At 39.5% G+C, this 21,637-nt stretch overlaps 1 protein-coding gene across 9 annotated transcripts in view; it reads right to left on the reverse strand.

Annotated features, from left to right (window-relative positions):
- The window catches only part of ptprt (protein tyrosine phosphatase receptor type T), a 199,195-nt gene that overhangs the window by 27,316 nt on the left and 150,242 nt on the right, over nucleotides 1-21,637 (reverse strand). For all 9 annotated transcript variants that reach the window (XM_035524516.2, XM_081717582.1, XM_081717581.1 and 6 more), the window contains 5 exons: nucleotides 20,751-20,902; nucleotides 17,442-17,522; nucleotides 17,290-17,325; nucleotides 8,148-8,335; nucleotides 2,113-2,200 (listed from right to left, as the gene is read on the reverse strand). In XM_035524516.2, the coding sequence (XP_035380409.1) occupies nucleotides 2,113-2,200; nucleotides 8,148-8,335; nucleotides 17,290-17,325; nucleotides 17,442-17,522; nucleotides 20,751-20,902 (545 nt within the window). The remainder of the gene's footprint in view (nucleotides 1-2,112; nucleotides 2,201-8,147; nucleotides 8,336-17,289; nucleotides 17,326-17,441; nucleotides 17,523-20,750; nucleotides 20,903-21,637) is intronic.

Below are 21,637 nucleotides of genomic sequence, written 5' to 3' on the forward strand. Positions count from 1 at the left end.
AATGACAGGCTGTGAAGAACAGAGGGAGAATGAGAAAAAGAGATTTTTTTTTTGGATAGTTAGTGTGGGTAGAACTGCTGTGTGTTCACTTTGCTCCCTCCCCCTCTCTCTCTCTCTCTCTCTCTCTCTCTCTCTCTCTCCCCCTCTCCCTGGCTCCCACTCTCCCATCTCTGTGATATGTAAATGTTTGCCAATAACACTGTTTATTTTGGGTGTGCGGTCTCCTGAATTATAGATGACCATATGGAGGATTTATGCTTGACACGGCCTGCTCCAGCGTACTGCAGGAAGCAGCATGATGGGACAGGTGCCTCTAATCGAAACCGCTCACCATTTTACCTCTCTTATAAATTGTCAGAGGTAATCACAGAATGCATCAGTGTTTTGCACACGCACACACACATGCACGCATGCAGGTGTGTTGTTCTGGCTCGCGATCCCCACTCTGCACTGATAACTTTGAATATATAACCAAGCAAAACAAAATAGATGGCAGTGCAGAGAGATTAAGAGAAATGACTGATAATTTAGTTATTCATAGTATTCATGACATGGTAGCTGCAGTGGCTCGGGTTTCCACCATCACTTTTGGTTCTGATAACACTCTAACACAGTGGACAAGAATAACATACAGGCTACTTAGATACAATACCTAAGACTTCACATTGAAATGACAAGTCTTACCTAGTTTTTCTAACCTGTACAGGAATGTGAAGGAAACATATATAGATATATCTGGTCACCTGGGTCATTTTTTTTAATCTCAAGTTAAAGCACAACCATTTTAATTCTTTAAAGGATCTGCATTGTATTGCTTTTACAAGTTCTGAACACTGAGGACGACAAAAACCTCTGCTGCATACATTTTCCATATGTATTGTGTTCTTTATCTCTGACTAAAGAACATTATACTGCTCATTGGTGATGGCCCTTGGGAACTCTCATTAAATAAACTTAACACACTTCTTTCATTTTAAGCAATTTTGTATGAAAATGAACTTTTACTCCACCATACAGTAAGATGGACAGTTGTCATTTCCCATATTTATAATGAAGGAGGTTTAATGATAGGAAATTCATCATAATACCAATTGGAAATCAATGAGTGACAAGCTATTTCATTTGGCCCAGTGTTTCAAGTCTTTTGGCCTTAAGAATGTCTTAGTAGTTACAGAAAAACCTTTAATAAAAGCAAAAATAATATCTTCACATATAACAGTTTGCACTCCTAACAAAAGCAGTTATTCTACTAACCCTAGTAATTAGAGCAAATATAAATATGTAGCTTTATTCATATGGTAATACATTTAATTACAGATTTGAAGTCCAAATATAATTGAATAGTGAAACCATTTTGTTGTTTTGACTCCAATTGTTGTTTTGACTCCAAACTCCACCTCCAAACTCATGCACATTCAAGTTGAAATAATGAAATAATAAAAATGAGAAAAAATGAAATAATGAAAAATAGCTTTTTTCATGCAAATAAATGTCATTCAACATAAATGAAACTGTCACATTTAGTACTTGGCTGCAAATGCTTTTCAATTTAGTTGTATAGTATTCATGACAAGGTAGCTTCAATCCACAACTGCCCAAAGCATGTGAAGCAAAGAAACTTGCAACATTGGTATTTTTTTCTCATAATCCTCCATCAGGCCTTTAATTTATTCTAATTAATCCTAATATTGTTTTTTGTGAATGCATGTGGTTGTTTTTTGACTTCTCAGTTTAACCATGAACACATGAAACCATGAAAACATTTTTACACTGTACGCTCAGTAATCAACTCTGGTGTATAATCTAATCCTGAGATGAAGGTACTTACCAACTGTTCTAGTAACATTGAGGAAAACATTTGCATAAAGACAAATTTCCACTACTAGTTTTAATTACCATTAGTAACAAAGTTCTTAATTGACACTTAAGTAATATTCAATTATTGCTTAAGTGCTGGTCACTAAAGATGTGTATACATGCTGTCAGAGCAAGTCAAAAATAAACCAAATGTGTATTATCTTATTTCTTAGAGTCACCTAGTGTTTTACAGTTACTGGTCTACAGGGGAAAAAAGTTTCTAAACAAGCACTTTTATGTTTTTTCGGTACTCACAAGCAATGATGTTGCCATAGCGATTCTTGTTCCGGTTCTCATCTTTCTTGGCTGTTTCCCATGGGGCTGTCTGTCCTTCTGCCAGGCCCTAAAATCACATCAAATATAGTCACAACAACATGGTCTCTCTCAATCTCAATCACACACATGCACGCGCACACACACACACACACACACACCCACACGCATATATCTACCACCTTAAAACCTTGTTAAATTGCATCCACTCAGTGCACTTGCTTAAATCAAACCACTTCAATATAGGATATATTCAAATGTGAATACATAGCATTCTTTAAAGCAACCTGTGGATCACAAGTAGCAGTAAGTAGTAATGCTTTGCATTGTATGGGAAGATGTGTTTTTGGTCGGGTGTATACTAATCTGATTCTTCTCATAGGCAGGTGTGTTTGTCTTGCCAGTCAGGCTGCATGTTCAATTATAGCCACAAACGGTATAAAGTCACGTTTGTCTCTCCAACCCAAGCCAACCCATTTACTGTGACAGAAAAAAAATGTGCCACACAATAACTCAGACCATCTAGGAACATAAGAGAGACTTTATGGATAAAACTATATGGCTTCTATAGCAAAGAATATGTCTGAAATGAACTAGGGGAATGGGAGTGTCATATCTTAAGTCAAGATACTTTAAGATACTAAGTCAGTCAAAGTTTGGTTTTTGGACAAAAAAACCTTTCATTTTATGACAGAGGTTTGGGCAGTTGAAAGCTCGAAAAGAAAGACATTTTTAAAAAGAGAATAGATGGGGGAAAAGCCAATAACAATAAATGACAGATCACATCTATGCTTACAGGCAGTACCATGTGACTTGTGAAGGCTCTTCTTTTGTACAAAGTGTTTCTTTGTTTGTAATCAAACTGTCACAATGCCTGGGGGATGATTATAAAAACATGTCCTAAAGAAATAAAAAAAGGAAAACTTTCAAATCCAACAGTTCTTGACTATAGAAAAAAATGAAAATAGAAAATATTAAAGTAAGGCAACAGTTAATAACGGTTGTTGGATTTTTTTTGGAGCTCCCTCTCTTTTATGATGGCTATGTCTAAATGTTGTGAATACATCTTAAATTTAGACTTCTGGCAATGCGAAAATGCTTGTATGCAGAGAACCATGGCAGTGGGATGAGCTGTCCTACATGAGGAATGTCAGTTCTGAAAGACAGGGACTAATCAAAACAAAGACAGGGTTTTAAACAGATTCATACGCATTTGGCAACTTGTTCTCCGGACGCACAACTGGCAACCCATTCATAAGCACACCTAGTACAACTTATCTTTAACAGCACTCAAACAAAATTGTTGACTCTCTTTTAATAAGTGGCCTAATAAATCTGACATATCTCAGAAAGGACAGGCTCAAGCTTCATATTTTAATGTCCAATACTATTAAGAAATTAATTGCTTAGAACAACGTAATCTCTCTATCTTTGCTTTGCACACACATACACATACAGACACACAAATACACCCACAAACACACAAAGCTCTAGAGTACCCTTTTATTTAACCCTTTCGTTTAGTAACTAATAAACCCTCCCTAAGCCAAAAGCTTTCTGTAGATTCATGCATATAAGTATTTTGGACCATTCCTTGGTTAAAAAAACAAAACAAAACTTGAATAGAACAGACTGATGCCTTGATAACCTGCAGCTGAATACCCTAATACAAATGTATTGATCATACTTGCTATTTTTGTCCATATTATACAGATCTAATTTCTCTGACAGCAAGCTTCCCAGAGCCTCTGGCATCTAAGCAGCCAAACCAATAATATTCCTCCAACATGCTTCACAGTTGGGATGAACCTATTTTGTGTTTTGTTTTCTCCAAATATAACATTGCTTTTTTTTACCAAAAAATTCTAATTTCTCTCATTTGTTCACAAAACATTCTTCCTGTAGCTTTCTCTGTGGTCATTTTTCATGAACGCTACTTTTGATCAGTGTCTATTTTATGATGTTAGATGCTTGAATACAGGCAGTATCATGTCTAAGATATGTTTGTAGATCCTAAGAGGCAACCTAGGGTTATTTATCACTTGTTTGAGAATTCTACAGCAAACTCTTGCACTGATCTTTAAAGGATTCATACTCTATCACACTCCTTCAAAGAAGATGAATAATGATACTGAATGCGAGAACTATCTGCTGAAATTAACCTGATGGTAGACAATAACTTTCTCCTGATGTCCTTTGAAATCCCTTTTGGTCAGGCCATATCACACTTATCAGGTCATACTGCTTCCTGTTGTATATACTGTATATACTGTATAGACTTCTGTCATGTAAAGTAGGTTATGTAATGTATATGAGGGTTTTTTGTGGGGTTTTTTTGGAAAGACAGAATCAACAATGTCTTTGATTCTTTAAGGTATTTTTTCTTACTTTAAAGAACTTCAAAATGTATTTAGCTTGTTATATAAGACTTCATTTATTACTTACATGTATGCCATATTATATTTTAGGACAATTTTTGCACAAATCCAGATAATTCCAAAGGGCTCACAAACTTTTTACTCAGTTGTTTTCTGCTAACCAGACCAGAATTCAAGGTTCTCAAAGCAATTCGTAACTGAGACTTCTTAGTGTTGTTTAACTTCTGCCTTCAGTAAACCTAGGAGACTCTGATATTATCATATTCTAATCACAAATTCATTAATTATACCACGGTACTGTCAGATTTGATGTGCAACGAGAAGATGAAGACATATCCACATACATCTAAGTCAGCGGCATCGAGAGAAGCGGCATCGGGCAAAGCCATTTCATCACTTCACTCTGAATTTGAGTGCCAGATGGAACTAGCCAGATATGGATCTGTGAGCTCTAGATCTCTCATGTCTTATGAACTGTCCAGTGTGTTCAGTGTCATCTATACACCAGGCCATTTTAAGACGCACTCTCATCTACACTGAAGAGATTCTACATGTGGTAAATAGGATCTGGCAACTACGTGAAGCAGTCATCGACCTCAGCAGTCTGCAATGAATTTCCTGCCCATGTCTTTTTCAGGATCTGGCAACCCTTTCAATTAAACAATTATGCTTAAATAACCCAATTAGTAAAAGAGACTGAGGGGGAGGGATGAGCAGCTGGGATTATACACAGAGATCTATACCTCCCGGTAAAAAATTTAACATGTGTGGGTGTATGTGGGGTGTTCCCAAAGAAAACAAAACACCCTTAATGGAACCGCTTTCATCTGGAACACAGCCCCTTTTTTGAAGCTATTAATACTCTTTTAGAAGAGAGAAACAAACACAGAGAAAACACTCCCACTCGTCTCCACGGAAAAATGCAGCAGCATGCTAGTTTGTGCGTATGTGTGTTATAACTCCAAGTGTGGGAGGTGGTGTGTCTCTGGACACTGAAAGCAGAAGGGCTTCTGAGGCCCTTCTTCCCCCACAAAATCAGGGTCTTCATCAACATTGTCATCATCATCATCATCATCATTATCATTATCACCATCATTACTAAAAATTCAGTTCTCAAGGAGTTTCTTTGATTTCCTTTAGTAGAAAAGGGCCCTAATAAATCCTGATTTCATCGATTAAAAAAGGACTGAGCTCAAGGGATTCTACCAAAATCATCTGAATATGACTTTATGACCTACCATAATATTACCAAACGCAGGTATGCATTATGCTAGTTAGCATCTCATTTTAAGTGCATAAATATATAAGGCTGAAATTTTGAATAATGTTGCAATGGTAGCTAAGATATGGGGATTGAGAAGGGGTGAGTTGTGTCTCTATTCGATGTCAATCAGTCATTTCTCTCTCTCTCTCTCTCTCTCTCTCTCTCTCTCTCTCTCTCTCTCTGTCTATGTCTGTCTGTCTGGCTCCCTCTCACTCTCACACAAACATCAGTATGAGATCACTGAGTTGATTATGCTGATGGTAGTAACACACACACAGGTGTCTGTGATCCTCCTCTCAGCCATATCTCTGCCATCTTTTTACCCCCTCCTTCCGACTCTTACACACATACACCCACACACCCATTTATGAACATCTACTACTATTACTATAAATCACGCACACACACACACACACACACACACACACACACACACACACACACACACACACACACACAGGCTAGCTTGCATAGGCATGTGTTCAGGACCTCGTCAAGTCACTACTCCTGTCTCTCTTATCTCAAAGCCTCCCTAGTACCACACACACGCCGGTGCATGAATGGCAACCTTTTAATAGAACATGAAATGCTTGAATCCCATTTCAAACATACTCCCTCTATCAAAGCGCCGTGAAGCAACGTGGCATTCATCCCAAATAATCCTGTCAGAAGCCTGCAGCCAACACATACAATTCAGCGTAAATATACCGAGTGTCCCCTATTCATCATATGAAAGGGAAATACAACTTTTATATTCATAAGTATGCAGAGAAGCCGCCAATAATGCTGCTGACTTCATTTGCAGAGGGACGGGAGGAATGGCGAGACAAATCAGGTTAGAAGAGTGCGGCGATAACAAAAAGGCAATATAAAAACATCCGCATGATGTATGTGCCTTTAAACCCGCACCATGGCACAGTCAAAGCAGGGGAAGCCATGAACAGTTGGTAGTACACTTCAGGTTTCCTGCCAAGCCCAGACAGCCTGTGGGGCTGATAGAAGGCCACCATGGCTCATTTCAAATTCAGCCCTTAAAGGGAACACACAGACAGCAGGCCAGATGAGGCACTCCTGAAACTTCATTGGTGGAGCTAAAAGAAGAGTTAGGAGGAATGTCTGCAAGAATGAAACAATTGATGCTAAAAAAGAAGAAAAAGGAATAATGTCTGAATGTGAACAGAAATCTTGAGAAATAAGTATAGTTAAAACACTCTTCTAACAACAGCTGCATCAGATCAGAAACAGCGGGCATCCTCCAGAGTCTGCAGACGAATCCATCCCACGCAAGCACAGTCCTCTGACCTTGGATCCTCCATACTCACGCTGTAATGCAAAAACATGACCTTGGATGTGGAATGTCTCAGCTGCAGCCAGAGTTGGAAGAAAGAAGTGGAGAATAAAAAAGCTTTCTGCCTTGCTTCTCCTTTTAAATGACAAAAGACAAACGTCCTTTGGGCGAGATGACCTTTATTAATATGAATATGCAAAAGAAGCCTTTGTTTGTATTATCAATAGAGGCAAAAAACATGGTTTTCAGCTCACGTGTGTTGACTAGAAAGGTATTTGCATAGCAATGAATGGCAAAACATCAGCTGGCATTGGACAAGAACACTGGAAATAACATAAACCATAACTGAAGGGAGACTCCAACACAAGCACAAGAGTTTGGGCGTTGGTTCAAGGGTGAGACATAATTAGTCATGTTCTCAAGAGAATTAAATGCTACCGATGCATGTGGATTTTGCAGGAGTTACTTGATCCATGGTTAAATGGCCTTATTTCTACAAAATACCAGTGTACAGTATTTGCACCAGTGTTGTGATTTGCCTTATAATTACCTGACCTGTTTTATCTCTCCATATCTTAAAAAATTTTATATCTTTAGTAATTCTCTCTCAAAAATAATTCAATAAACATACCACAGACAGGGGAAAAAATTGAATTTGTGCTGGGTGTTTTAATACATTTAAAATATTTATATATTTATATTTTGGGTTGTTTGTTTTTAGATTAGTCCCATAAATATTTCATAAATAAATCAAGGCACATTTAATACTGATACAAGAGACAAGAATAGATTTAAGTGGACAGCTTTCATTCCAAAACAAACTGAAAAATTTGCCCAAATATATTGAAGACAATATTGAAGACAATATCAGTGGACTGACAATGGAAATTATGAAACCACAGCAAATTAATCAATGGGGATGTAGTCCAGTCACATTCAGTTTAGTGCATATTAAAAAAAACAACAACAACTTCTACATGCTCTTCTCGAATGTTAATCCAATGCAAAACCAACCCGATTAACCTTTTCTTCATCACATCCTGCCCCAACTGTGTCAGTGTTAGTCCCACGTAGAGGCAGATCTTACCTCATACTCCTCTTTAAACCCATAGCCCTGGCCACACTTCATCTGGGTGATGTGCTGGAGGAGATCAGCCACACGTATCGCTGGCTGGAACTGGCCTGCTTGGTACGACATCTCCACCGACTCACAGCCCCCATATGGGTATGTCTGGATGGTTAGAGAAGGCTGGGACATCTCACTGTGACTACCATCTGCAGATGCAAAAGTGGACAGAAAAACATTCATCTGTAACCAGAACTAAGAACCTGGAACTCGCCTGGGAAAAGAAGATCATCTGAGATCTTCCATCAGAAGGCTCTTTTTGTTCTTGACTTGTGGTTCCACAGATCATTCACAGTTGACCACAGCACAGGGCAGCTGACATCAGCAAACACACATCTGTAGCCATCTTCAGCAACCAAACTTCAGCAAACACACATCTGTAGCTGTGCATTTCACACTGCAGAATTCTTCATGGTAAGTGCCCCACAGTGCGAAGGAAAACCCTTTACATGCCTGGTTGCGTGCACTGCTGCCACAGTCAAACACCTGCAGTTCTGGGGTGCTGCTTCTGCTTAAGGCTAATCATCTGCTCAAAACATGAACTAGGGTAGATTTAGTGCAAAGATTTATTCTGTGTTAGTAAGTGCATATAAACCTGCATTTCTAATATATGCATAGTATAATATATTTATCTTAATCAATGAATTATATATTTTTTTAGAATCTAGCAAAATGGTTATATGTTTTGCTGCTTGTTTAATTACTGAAATATGTGGAGCAGAGCTATTTTGTTGTAGACTAGCATTTCAGTGCCTCCTACGGGAATACAGCTTAACAGTTGAAAATATCTGAAGAATTTTGATGTCTCCAACCAAGAATAAAATATTTGGTTAGAATCCAGACCTGAGGAATACAATAGCTTTGTCTGCCCTGATGTGAAACTCAACAGACAACTCTGAAGCTGGGAAAGTGATTCACAAGACTTCAGTTGAGAGTGTTGCTAGACAACCATTGCCAGCCCCATTTCAACTCAACTGAACCAGACACTTGGTCAAACTCCAGTGTAAATGGGGAAAATAGGTGCACCATAGAAAGACACTGAAAGTCACTATCCTAATTTACGCTTCCATAATCACATATATCATTATGACTTAATCAATAAACTTGTACAAACATCACCAGACATTATGAACTATCCTAGTCCTAGGTTTAAAAAGACATTGATATTACCGGTAGGGAACCAGCTGTATAGTGTATATATTAGCCTGTCTTGATTGTTAATTTGCATGAAAACCCTAATTAGCATATAGCATCTTGACAAGGGTCTATTGGATTTGCGAACTTTCTGTCAACATTCTTTCTCATTACTCATGTTTGTCATTTCCCACAGCTTCATTTTCTCATAATTATAAAGGAAGGGGAGGTAGGGTGTGTTGAGAGAACACACACGTTTCTCCCTATGCATCATCAATTTAGATTGTGCTGTGTAGTGGAGTTCTGTGGAGTTCTTACTATTTCACTTCATGTTTGCTTCTACTAGCAAAGAGATAGGAGGAACTTTAGGGCAAGAGGGTCACTAGACACGAGTCCAGGTGGAGGTAGACTCCAGAGTGCCTCTCCATCTACTGTCCCCCTCTTTTCCTTATACGCATACCTTCTCACCCTATCAGTTCTTCCTTAATTCATTACACACACTTTTTTTTGGGAGGGGGCAGGGTACAATTGTCTCGGTAGCAGGAGGCAAATCTCAAAGTCATAGCACAGGAGGCATATCATGTTGGAAAAATGGCTTCTCTATGCAGGTAGCTCACAGAAATATCGAGCTTCCAGGCCAACAAAGAAGGTCAATTACGCATTTAGCGACAAGATGGATTTACGCAGTACCAAAAGTCCTCAAGGCACACACTGAAGTTATCTTCAGACTAATCATCTGATTTATTGACCTGAAGAAGACTTTTCCAGGCTCTGATGCATGTAGTTCTGGCAGCAGGCCTGTCGATCTTTTTAGGTCCTAGTTATATTTTGATGTATTGCTGTATAATTACAAAACCAACACTTTAAAGTTTCTCAGGTCATAAGGACTAGGTGATCTATATGAATGCATGTCAAATATTATGTAAGATGATATATATACCTGTATATTAATAACTTTCACAGTAAATTTGTTTTCCACCCCACTGTCTACTCAGACATCAAAAGATTAATCATTTGTACCCACTGGCTGTTTTCATGAATGACTGTGTCACAAATAATGAGTGGAATTAGCTATAGAAGGAAAGTAAAACTATTTCACTGTAATATAATTAAACCTCCAATTGAATCACTATTTTTGCTTTACTGTTTGACTCAGGTCTACCCACTCTCTTTCTGGAATCACTGACTAAGCAGACTGTCTTTGAATTGCAAGATATATCTTGTTTATGGGCCAGCCATTTTGCATTGTATACACATTATTTTTAAATGTACATTAAAATTAACTATCTGCCACCAGGACTTTATTTCAAATCCCTCAGAAACAGGCAAATAAATGCTGATAACTTATAAAGTGATTTTTATTTTGACTTAAACTGACAAGCATGATTGAAATTTGGCTAGAGTTAAAACATATTTTAAATAGTGGAAAAACCAACTCTGCTTCGAAAATGTGTCAGATCCAGCACTGGCATTAACAAGTTAAAGACAACTTTCCACAGTAACACAAAGTCAAATTGCACTGCCAAGCTGAATTATCGACGTTTGCTGCCTATAACATGCATTGAGAGAACCCTGTATAATCATGTCACAAGTGTAGAAAGAATAAATAAAAATGGAGGAAAAGGAGATTGTATATTATGAAAAATGGAAGCCAGAGAGAAAGAGAGTGTCCTGAGGGTTAGCTAAGGGTGCTAGGGACAAATGTGTCAAAAAAAAGTCTTAAATTAAAATGTTCTGCTCATAGGGATAATTTTCTAATTTCGCTGCTGTGCCATTCTATAAAAGCCCCCTTCATTTTGAGCGCGACTTGTGTATAAGCGTTGCATGATGTGCGTTCTAATGATTACCGCTAAAATCGCATTAAGCTCAATTATCAGTGCAGTTACATTATTGCAAAACAATGTAGCGACTTGCCATTAACAATAATTATCCCACAAGCTAAAAAACAGACGGCATCTCTTTGAGTGCGGACAAGATAATGACATTTTAAATTGCTTTCAAATGTGCTGTGTTGCAGTGGCTAAATATAACTTTTAAAGATCCTTTAGAGAAGCTTTATGTAGACATATATGCCTTGGGATAATGAAATTGTGAGATTTTCCCTGCATTTGTAGTAGAAAAACTTAAAATCTCACTTTTTAAAATCCCTTGGCAAGTTACCATGGCTTTCTCCATATTTTGTAATGCAATAATTCTTTAAATGAGTTATTAATTGAAGGAGTCATTGAAGGTTATTCTTTAATAAACTATATCGATACACTGAGCCAACATAATCAGGTTTGCTGCTTGGTAACATTAAGTGAATTAATGTGAGGTGATATGAGTATATATATAAAATTGTCCATTGACATAATAAGCATGCTCAGTCTTGGTTAAAAGTGCTGCTTTTTAATAAAAATAAAATCTGGCAAAGATAAGGTTGGACTAGAAGTAAAGTGTTTCTATGAAACTCCTCTTTGCCTTTGGTAGTGCACACTAAAATGAGGCCAAGCAGTCCCATGGTGGGTTATCTCCTTCCAGGCAGTGGAAAGCTCTTTACCCATGTAACTCTCTCTCTCTGGCTCTCTTTCTCTATATATATGTATTTATTTCCCAGTCTTTCAACATCAGTGATCATCATATAGTAAGAATCAGTTGATGGACAAATTGTCATTCTTGAGTTAAAGTTTTTGCTACCCTTCTGGTTGAAGCAGCAGATGCAGTGGGGTAGTGGGTTGTATGCAATGTGCCAGTCTTTCTACATCTCCAAAAAGGAGGAAGAAATTGATTTGGGCAAATAGGTTGAAACCTACATTCCATATGGCCTGCAATGGCCTTTTCAACACTGCTTGCCTTAGTTTCCTTATCTTCTGGAAGTACATGACAGTTAAGTCACACACCACTTGCTGGTTGGAGAGAATATAAAACATTAGCAGCAATAAACATGAAAAGGGTGGCTTCCATAAAAAACCCCCAAAAAAAACAACAACAAAAAAAACAAAACAATGCATGCAGTAACTGGAATTCTATCTTCTGTCCTTTCCAAAATCCATTTTTCTTTCCACTTCCCTTTCCTATTTTTATCCATATTTCTTACTTTTCTTTTACTTGTCTCTTATTTTGTGCCTCTTTCTGAGACTTTGGGTCAGGTTGGGAATGAACAGGCCAAGTTAATTATGTGAATTATTCTGGCATGTACCACTGCAAATTTACTCTGCCCTGGGTACAAATGTTTGAATCTAAAATCTGTAAATACGCCCAGCTCCTAGTCCATAATTCCACCAATTTTTTGGACATTTTTGCCTTGATCACTTTCTCACTTCATTTTTAACACTGCTCCCTCTTTCTTACTCACTTATATTTTATCTTAGATCTTCAACAATTATTGCTCTTGACTGTGTGTGTGTCCGAGTGTGCGTGCATGTGCATGTACCAGGGTGGTAGTAAATGGACACTGATTTGCTCCATCTGCAAAACAAATTTCCCTGCCTGAGCTCCACTACTTCTGCACAGCAGGCAACGTCTTTCGTGACTGACATCATGCTCCACATGAGCCGGATTATGTATCAGACATGGCTGAAAAGGAGTGCACTGGAACTCCCCACTGAGATGTTTTTGGGGCTGGGTGAACCTGTTTGGAGACTCCTGCTTTGAGGACTTTTACTGGCAGCTTTAAAATGAGTCTTATGACTGACTGTGACTCAGTTTGAAATCGTATTTCAAAACCTGACATGCAAGCTAGAGAGGACTGGCTTATGCCAGAAAAAGTTCAGTGGAAAATTGACACACTGATGTCAGAAAAACTACTTATTCTCAGGTACCTTAACAACTTTAACCAATGCCCATATCTGTAGTAGTGACAATAGGCCATTTTATTGGCTTGGGACACAGAGCTGGTCTCAACAGCCCAGTAAAGTAAACTTCAGCCTGGGCAGGACATTAAATACCTTCAAGAAATTGATTTAGCTTTAGGTTGGATGAATCACCCTATGTCTCAAATTTTAAGTAATCTCGGTCAGTTGAAAATGAAACTACTGACGCCAATGTTGGCTGTTAGACAGAATCTGGAACAAAATGGGCCTCATTCATATCCTTATCTTAATTTTGTCATACTATTGTCATATAAGTATAAGTCTATAAGTGAACAGTGCCAAGTAAGATTCAGCAAACATTCATAAATTGACCAAATAATCCTAAATGACCTGTTAATACAGGAGCATGCGATCATTATCAAATTTGGGATGATCAAGGGAAAGATGAATAAGAGAATAAGGGTCATGCTAAGTGATGCTGCACTGTCAAGTGTTGTGATGGTCAATATCAAAATTATAAACTGTAACATCTGATTAATCTGATATTGACCGTCAATGTCCAGGTTTATTTTAGTCCTGTTTTCAGTAACTCCATGTGTGACTTCATAGACCATATGACTTAAGCAGAAGTTAAATACTAGTGTCAAACAGTATAATCCCAACATTTAATTACATTGAAACTTTAAATGATTTCAGCTAAAACTGATATAAAGCTAAAACTAAATATAAAACTGATATAATCCATTGGTCCATATAGATTTGTTTTGGGCGGGGGGGGGGGCAAATGTATGTGACTTGTACAATAGGTTTGGAAAACTCACAAATTTTGATGAGACATTTTTGAATGTAAGAAAAATGGTGAATACAACAAGTTGTCTAAAATTATTATATTACATTCAAGCATGTAAGTAATTCTTGTACAAGACCCATTGAGGATGACAATGGTGAGAAAAGTAGTCTGCATTTGAAAGGAAACCAGGCTGTGTCTGGGAGACGACACGATCTGGGAGACGAACTGTTGGACGACACGATCCCAAGAATCACCATCAAGAAGTTTTCCAACCAGAAGCCCTGGGTGGACAGAACCATCCGCGAGGCTCTGAACTCTCGCACTGCTGCCTACAATGCGGGGATCATCAGCGGGAACATGGACGAGTACAAGTCTGCACCATACGGAGTGCGCAGGGCGGTGAGGGAGGCGAAGCGGCGCTACGGGAAGAAACTAGAGACACAGTTCCGGCTCTAGATCCCTGTGGCAGGGACTACGGATGATCACGGACTACAGGAGCCCACCCTCTGGACTGATGAGTGCGGATGAGTCTCTGGCGAACGAGCTGAATACATTCTTTGCTCGCTTCGAGGCTACATCTAGCAGCGCTAATGCTAACAGCGCCAATGCTAACGGCGCTAGTGCTAATGGTACTATCGGCGCAGCCAATGGCACATGCGCGGGGCCCACCATAGAACAGCGCCCTCTCATCATCACGGAGAGCGACGGGAGGAGAGTGTTTAAAAGGGTGAATACCAGGAAGGCGATGGGAACAGACGGTATCTGCGGGAGGGTCCTCAAAGCCTGCGCAGATCAGCTAGCCCCGGTATTCACCGACATCTTCAATCTCTCCCTGACGCTCGGTATCGTCCCGTCCAGCTTCAAGCGGTCCACCATCGTCCCCGTCCCGAAGAAACCTCGACCCTCCGACCTCAATGACTACCGCCCTGTCGCCCTCACATCAGTCGTGATGAAGTGCTTTGAAAAGCTAGTCAGAGACTTCATCACATCTTCACTGCCAGCCTCCATGGACCCGCTGCAGTTTGCATACCGCCACAACCACTCCACTGACGATGCAATTGCACATCTGCTCCACACTACACTGACTCACCTGGACGAAGGGAGGGGAAATTATGTTAAAATGCTATTTGTCGACTACAGTTCAGCATTTAACACTATCATCCCCTCCCTACTCACTACTAAGTTGGGGGATCTAGGACTGCATACATCCCTGTGCGACTGGATCTCCAACTTCCTAACAGACAGACCACAATCAGTACGGGTGGGCAACTGCGCCTCATCCACCCTCACCCTCAGCACTGGAGCTCCTCAGGGTTGTGTCCTAAGCCCCCTGCTCTACTCACTGTACACCTACGACTGCACAGCCACTTCCAGCTCTAACATCATTGTCAAGTTTGCTGACGACGCCGTTGTCGTGGGTCTGATCTCGGACAACGACGAGAGGGCCTACCTGGAGGAGATTAAACACCTGGAAAACTGGTGCCAGGAAAATAATCTCCTCCTAAACGTCAGTAAGACAAAGGAGCTGATCGTGGATTGCAGCAAGAAGCAGGAGCGGCACTACCAACCTGTGAGGATCAGTGAAACCACGGTGGAGAGAGTAGATAGTTTCAGGTACCTTGGAGTTCACATCTCGCAGGACCTGTCCTGGTCACGCCATACCAACTCCCTGGCAAAGAAGGCTCGTCAGCGTCTTTACCACCTCAGACGCCTAATAGACTTCAGACTGCCCTCCAAAGTACTGCGGAACTTCTACACCTGCACTATCGAGAGCATCCTCACGGGGAACATCACAGTCTGGTTTGGGAATAGCACCAAGCAGGACAGACAAGCACTCCAAAGGGTAGTGCGTTCAGCAGAGCGCATCACTCACACGGAACTTCCTGACCTGCAGACCATCTACTACAAGCGGTGCCAGACCAAGGCCAGGAAAATTGTGAAGGACCCCACCCATCCCAACAATAGACTCTTCTCTCTGTTGAGGTCAGGGAGGCGCTTCCGCTCCCTGAAGACCAAGACAGAGAGGCCGAAGAGGAGCTTCTTCCCACAGTCCATTCGGACGCTGAATCAGGGAAACTGATAAACTGTGGGGACCACCACCACCATGTAACATGACTGTATATCTGTACATCTGTATATATAGATTTATACTCAATTACCTTGTTACACAACAACTGTAGATATGTTATTATACAAAATGGATCTGTACATTCTGTAGATTGTTTACATATATACCCAACCATATTACACCTGCACTGTACATTCTGTAGATTGTGTACATATATACCCAACCATATACATTGTACATTGTGTATATAATCATAATATACATATATTGTACATACATTGTTAATATATTTTGTACATACATAGAATATATATATTTATCTTGCATATATATATTTTTCTCTATGCACCCCTGTTTCTCTTCCTCAGTTTGGACAGAGCACTCTCCACCATTTCACTGCGAGTTATACTGTGTATGACTATGTATGTGACGAATAAACCGAACTTGAACTTGAACTTGAGAACATATACCGATATGTGTCTATACAAATCTCTGTCTGCCCCTACACTCCATATATGCATATACATATGTTTGCGTCAGTCTGCCACAAAGGATGTACACAGCATCTTATCCTATCCATGCATTTTATATTATCCAGGCATTTTATCCTATCCAGGCATGTCTGCCCTAGGGTTGTAACTGTGCTACCACACCCACTGCCCACCCATAGTCACACACCCAAAAGCCATGAGCATTAGTACTAAAAATCAAAAAGTCAAAAATGATTTATTTTGTCTCAAGGGACAAACAGCCTTATTTTCATAACTGTCCCTCCAGCATGGCAGTAATCGCCTACTGCTGACTAAAAAGATTTTTTTTTTATTTTTTACTTTTGTTTGGTTCTCTGGAAATTCAGAGACAAGCATCCACCACATACAGTCATATTCTAAACTACATAAATACATATATACACTTTACTCGAATGTTATTCTAACTCAATTGCAATGTCTCCTCACTAACAAACAACAAGTAGTATTGTTTAGATTGCTGCTAACCTGTCAACATATTAACTGTTCCTCTCAAATGTACACAATTTATTTAAACCATATATATATATATATATATATATATATATATATATATATATATATATATATATATATATATATATATATATATATATCAACAAACAAAACATCTTAAAGATATCAGGTTTATAAACACACATATGATGGCTTTTTCCACCTGTCTGAAGAAGTATGTAAGATCCTTTAACAGTCCTTCTGAATAGTTATCTATCTATCAGCTGATTTAAACACATTTGCTTCATACATTCAATCTATATTGTAGATACTTCTGAAGTGATGTTGGGCTGCTTACCTAGAGAAGTGGTGGCAGGAACTGGTTCCTTGGAAACTGAAGATTTACAAAAGAAGGAAAAGGAAATAAAAGTCAAGAAATGTGTCAAGAAAAGATTTGTGAATAGTGCACTAGAGCAGTTCTAACACCTGGTTGTGGCGTACATTTCCTACCTGAGTAGTAAGAGTTTAGGAGAGATTTACTTTGCAGGGTTTTGCTGCCCTGGACAGAAAAAGAGCAGGGAGAAGAGGAGGCTGCAGAGAGAAGAATTGCAAAGGAGAAGTTAGACACACACACACTCACGCACACACACGCACACACACACACACACACACACACACACACACACACACACACACACACACACACACACGCACACAAAGACATCATTATGAAGTATTGTAAAAAGAATGAATGAAATGATTGTGTCTAGACATTAGCATTGAGCGCAGCTGCTTGGTGGGTATACTACACAGCTGGATTTGTGGGTCAGTGGGCATAATGTTACCTTTACTGTATGTAAAGTGGAACTGGACTGAGCTGCAAATATGAAAAAAAGACACTTCGACTAACTTAAATGGTCTACTCAGGCTCATTAACCATCAAATCAGCCTGTTAGTACCCTCCAGTGGTGCTGCATTCCTAATGATGCACTTCTAAACTATTTCAGTCTGATAAATTCTGTATGAATCACAGTGTTGAATTTCCTTGCTGAACTAAATTCTTTGGGGGTCTTTTTGGAAAAACGGACATCAAACAGCTGATTGAAGACAACAGAGACAACTTGGTTGTCGATGGATATCTTGGGCATACATCCACAAGTATATGTTCCAACAATAGCATTCGTTTGTCATTAAATTGTTAAGTCCCTCACTTTCTGTAAGGGCACCCTGCACAGAACCAAGGTGCCTTCACTCATATAGGGTCGGCATTGATTTGCACTGGATCTAGGTTACTTTACATTTTAATAACTAACAGCACATTCTACATAAGACCTCTTCCTACACAAGCCTCGATGTCAGAAGCCTGCCAGTACATATGCAAATGCTAAAGTGTGGGTCTCTGGTGCCTGCTAAATAAAACTGCTTCCGTAGCAAATGCTGCTATCAGCGGGTCAGTGAGGTTCATTTCAAGTATGTGAGCACTGCAAGAGAGAACAATTTCACTGCAGGTATCTGTGTGCTCATTTAGATGGTAATAGAGTTCAAATGCTGAAATTGCAGATTTGAGGGGAAGTTCACATATGAATCTGAATCTGACAGAAATTCAGACAAATCTTGCGCTATGACCGACTTTTGAAACCTATGAAAATACCATGGCTAATATGATACATTGCTGGGTCATGCTCACACTTAGCATTAAACACGGTCTCCAGTTTGTATACTGAAACTCCAAAACTGGGGATTTCACTGTTTACCACAGGTATTAAGTGTCTGGATAGGAAGACCCCCTGATTCTATTAGCGACATCCCAAAATTATTAGAAACATTTCAGAGAAGTCAATGTAGTGTACAACAACAACATCAAAAAAGAAAATTCCTGTGGAGTACCTTTGGTTATTTAAGGGTTTCTGTGATAACAGAAAGTTTCATGTAGACCACAGGCAAACTCGGGACCTCAGTTTCGGAGGTTATGGCAGTAGCACAACATCACATTATCAGTCTGAAAGCTTTAATGTAGACACAGTATGGTAGTGCAATTTTGACCTGATGGTGATGGCATGGTGTCCCTTTCATCTTTGAACAATCCTGCATAAAACCCTTCATTGCCAGCAAGCGGAATAAGCATCAGGCGTAGCTTTTACATGCATGTCATCACCTTCATTCACATTACGGGTGGGGAATGTCCTCTGTAGAAAAGGAGGAACTATCCTACAGAAACCATGTGGACTAAAGAACTCTCAGCGCATAGTTGCTTTATCCAGTATGCAGAGAAAAACCCTTGGCAGGCATTTTTGAAAAACGTTTCTGCTTTGTGTATTAGTGGTTCTTTGATTAATAATTAATAATTCCAAAAAGTACTGATCCCCAGATGCTAGGGAGCACTGATACCAAGCACTAATGAAAAGCATTTTAACAACATTCACTCTGCAGTAATATACAGCCTAAGGCCATTAATGGACCAGAAGTAACAGCAGCTGCACCTGCAAAAAAAAAAAAAAAAGGTTTTGGTAGAACTGCAGTCCCACCCAGAAAATCTGATCTACACTTGAAAAATTCAAGAAACAACTGCTGCCTAGTCATTATGGCAAACTGAAATCAAATAATCTGATTATCTAGTATAATCTGGCAGTCATTCCTTCCTCTTTTTCTCTCCTCTCTCCTTCTTTCATGCTCACCCACTTTTTTTTGCTGTTGTTCTGGCTGGTCCATTCAAATGAAACTGTCCACAAAGGCCACAGTGACATTTTGTACAGAGAGACTCAGAGAGGCCCTTCCTAATTACAGCCCCGTGTACAGCACACCAACACCACTTAAAACGAAGGGGGTTGGTGGAGGGTCCCTTTGCAGCAGTAAATGCCACTTGCGATTCGTCTTTCTTCACCAAGCCTTTAAAAAGTCAGTGGCAAAGCCTCTTGATATGTAGAGTGCTCTGCTCCATTTTGTTTGGGCACAAAGTGGTTCAATGAAATGGTCAATATGGAGAGATACTCTGTGGAGATGGACAGCTTGTGGGGAAAAAAACAGTGATAGGAATATATTTGAGAAAGAAAGAGAGGGTAAAAATTACAGGAGGATGACCCTTCTCGCTTTTTACTGTTGCTGGAGTCCCGTGACGGAGGCTGACGAGCCCAAAGAATTTCTGACTGGGCTGAACGGGCTGGGATGGAGCTGTTAAAAGAGAAAAGCGCCCTCTAGGTCTCTGCATGTGGAGGCCTACATCTATTACCTGACCTTTGAAGAGGAGCCTTGGACAAGATCATTAGGGGATCAGAATGGAATCATATTAAATGAAGTCCATGTTCTTTCTGTATGAATGCAAGAAATGAGAAGCCAACCTCAGGTTCCAAAGCTGTTTTTTTACCATCTTAGCATGACATAAGATATGTGCCTGGAGCTTTAATTGCACTAATTGCATAGTCCTCTCTCAGACTCACCACCTACTTTGAACAGGGGTAGATGATAGTTTTTGAATATTTGGCTGCAGTTAAGACCTGCAGGAAGACAGATTCCAACAGGGACATTTAGCAAATGAGGGACAGAAGGAAATTTGACATCATGGTCAGTTTTAACAAATAAGACCTACGACTGCTTGTGCGTCATGTGTATGTGGCGCTTTTTGTTCCTCCGGGTAACTTTCAAGAGGTACTAAATCAAGGCAATGGAGAAAGCCCCTTGGTTCACATATACACAATTACAGCACAAATATAGATGCCTTGACTAACTATGACTACACACTTTCAGGTCCCAGTTTTTAATTTTCGCATGAGCGCTTGCGAAATGTTGTAACATGTTGCTGAAGCACGCAATGCCCAAAATTACCAAATCCGTTGAGGTCCTGGGTGCTGGTAGAGAAAGGGTCGTCCTTGTGCAGGGTGCTGACCTTCCCTGTGCTTTTGTCCGCAGTGCCTACAGGTCCCATCTCCCTTTGGGTGCTGCTGGTCGCGGTCTCCTTCTGTTTCTTTGCCAGTTTCCTTCAAAACCGCCAAAAACAGAAGCTGATCATGCACCCCGTCCACAAGTTAAATCTGTCCACCAAACACAGAAGACAAGAGTCTAGAAGAAGGGTTAAATTACAGGAACTGTATCTGTATCTCTGCAGTTTCTTCTTGAGCATAGTTTTAATGTAAGGGTTAAATGTTGTTTATTTGTCCTTAGACTTATTAGTGTGTGGAGAAGTAAGAAGATTTCCTGGGAGGCTAAAATCATGGGCATACATAAAACATAATTTCTGTCCCAATTAATTTCTGTCACAGCATCAGTCAGCAGGTTGAAAATGTGGGTACAAAGTGAAAGAATAAATCTGATTCACAAAATATAAAAATGGTGCAATTTTGGAGAGGTTGTGGCATAAAAAACACACACAAAGTTGTAACCATTTAATACTTTGTCTTGGGATTACAGTTTGTCATTAAGAGCCATCATAGAAATATGAGTAAACTTACCTCTGTTAGGTCATATATGGGTATAATAGTTTATGCACACCATGCATTTTTAAACTTCAATGTACAACAAGCACTAACACAGAACACGCCGGACAGACTCAAACAAACCAAAGGCAAAAACAACATGGATAACTGCTTGTGAAATCTTTGTGGAGTTTCCCTTAACAAATCCAGTTCTCAACTGGAATAGGTTTTGAATTGCAAATGCATAATTCTAAAATCTGCAATGATGTATGCTTTTATGCTAAAAAGAAAGAAAGTAAG

The sequence above is a fragment of the Electrophorus electricus genome, chromosome 7, assembly GCF_041902795.1.
Source record: "Electrophorus electricus isolate QZ-2024a chromosome 7, ASM4190279v1, whole genome shotgun sequence".
NCBI classification, from domain to species: domain Eukaryota; kingdom Metazoa; phylum Chordata; class Actinopteri; order Gymnotiformes; family Gymnotidae; genus Electrophorus; species Electrophorus electricus.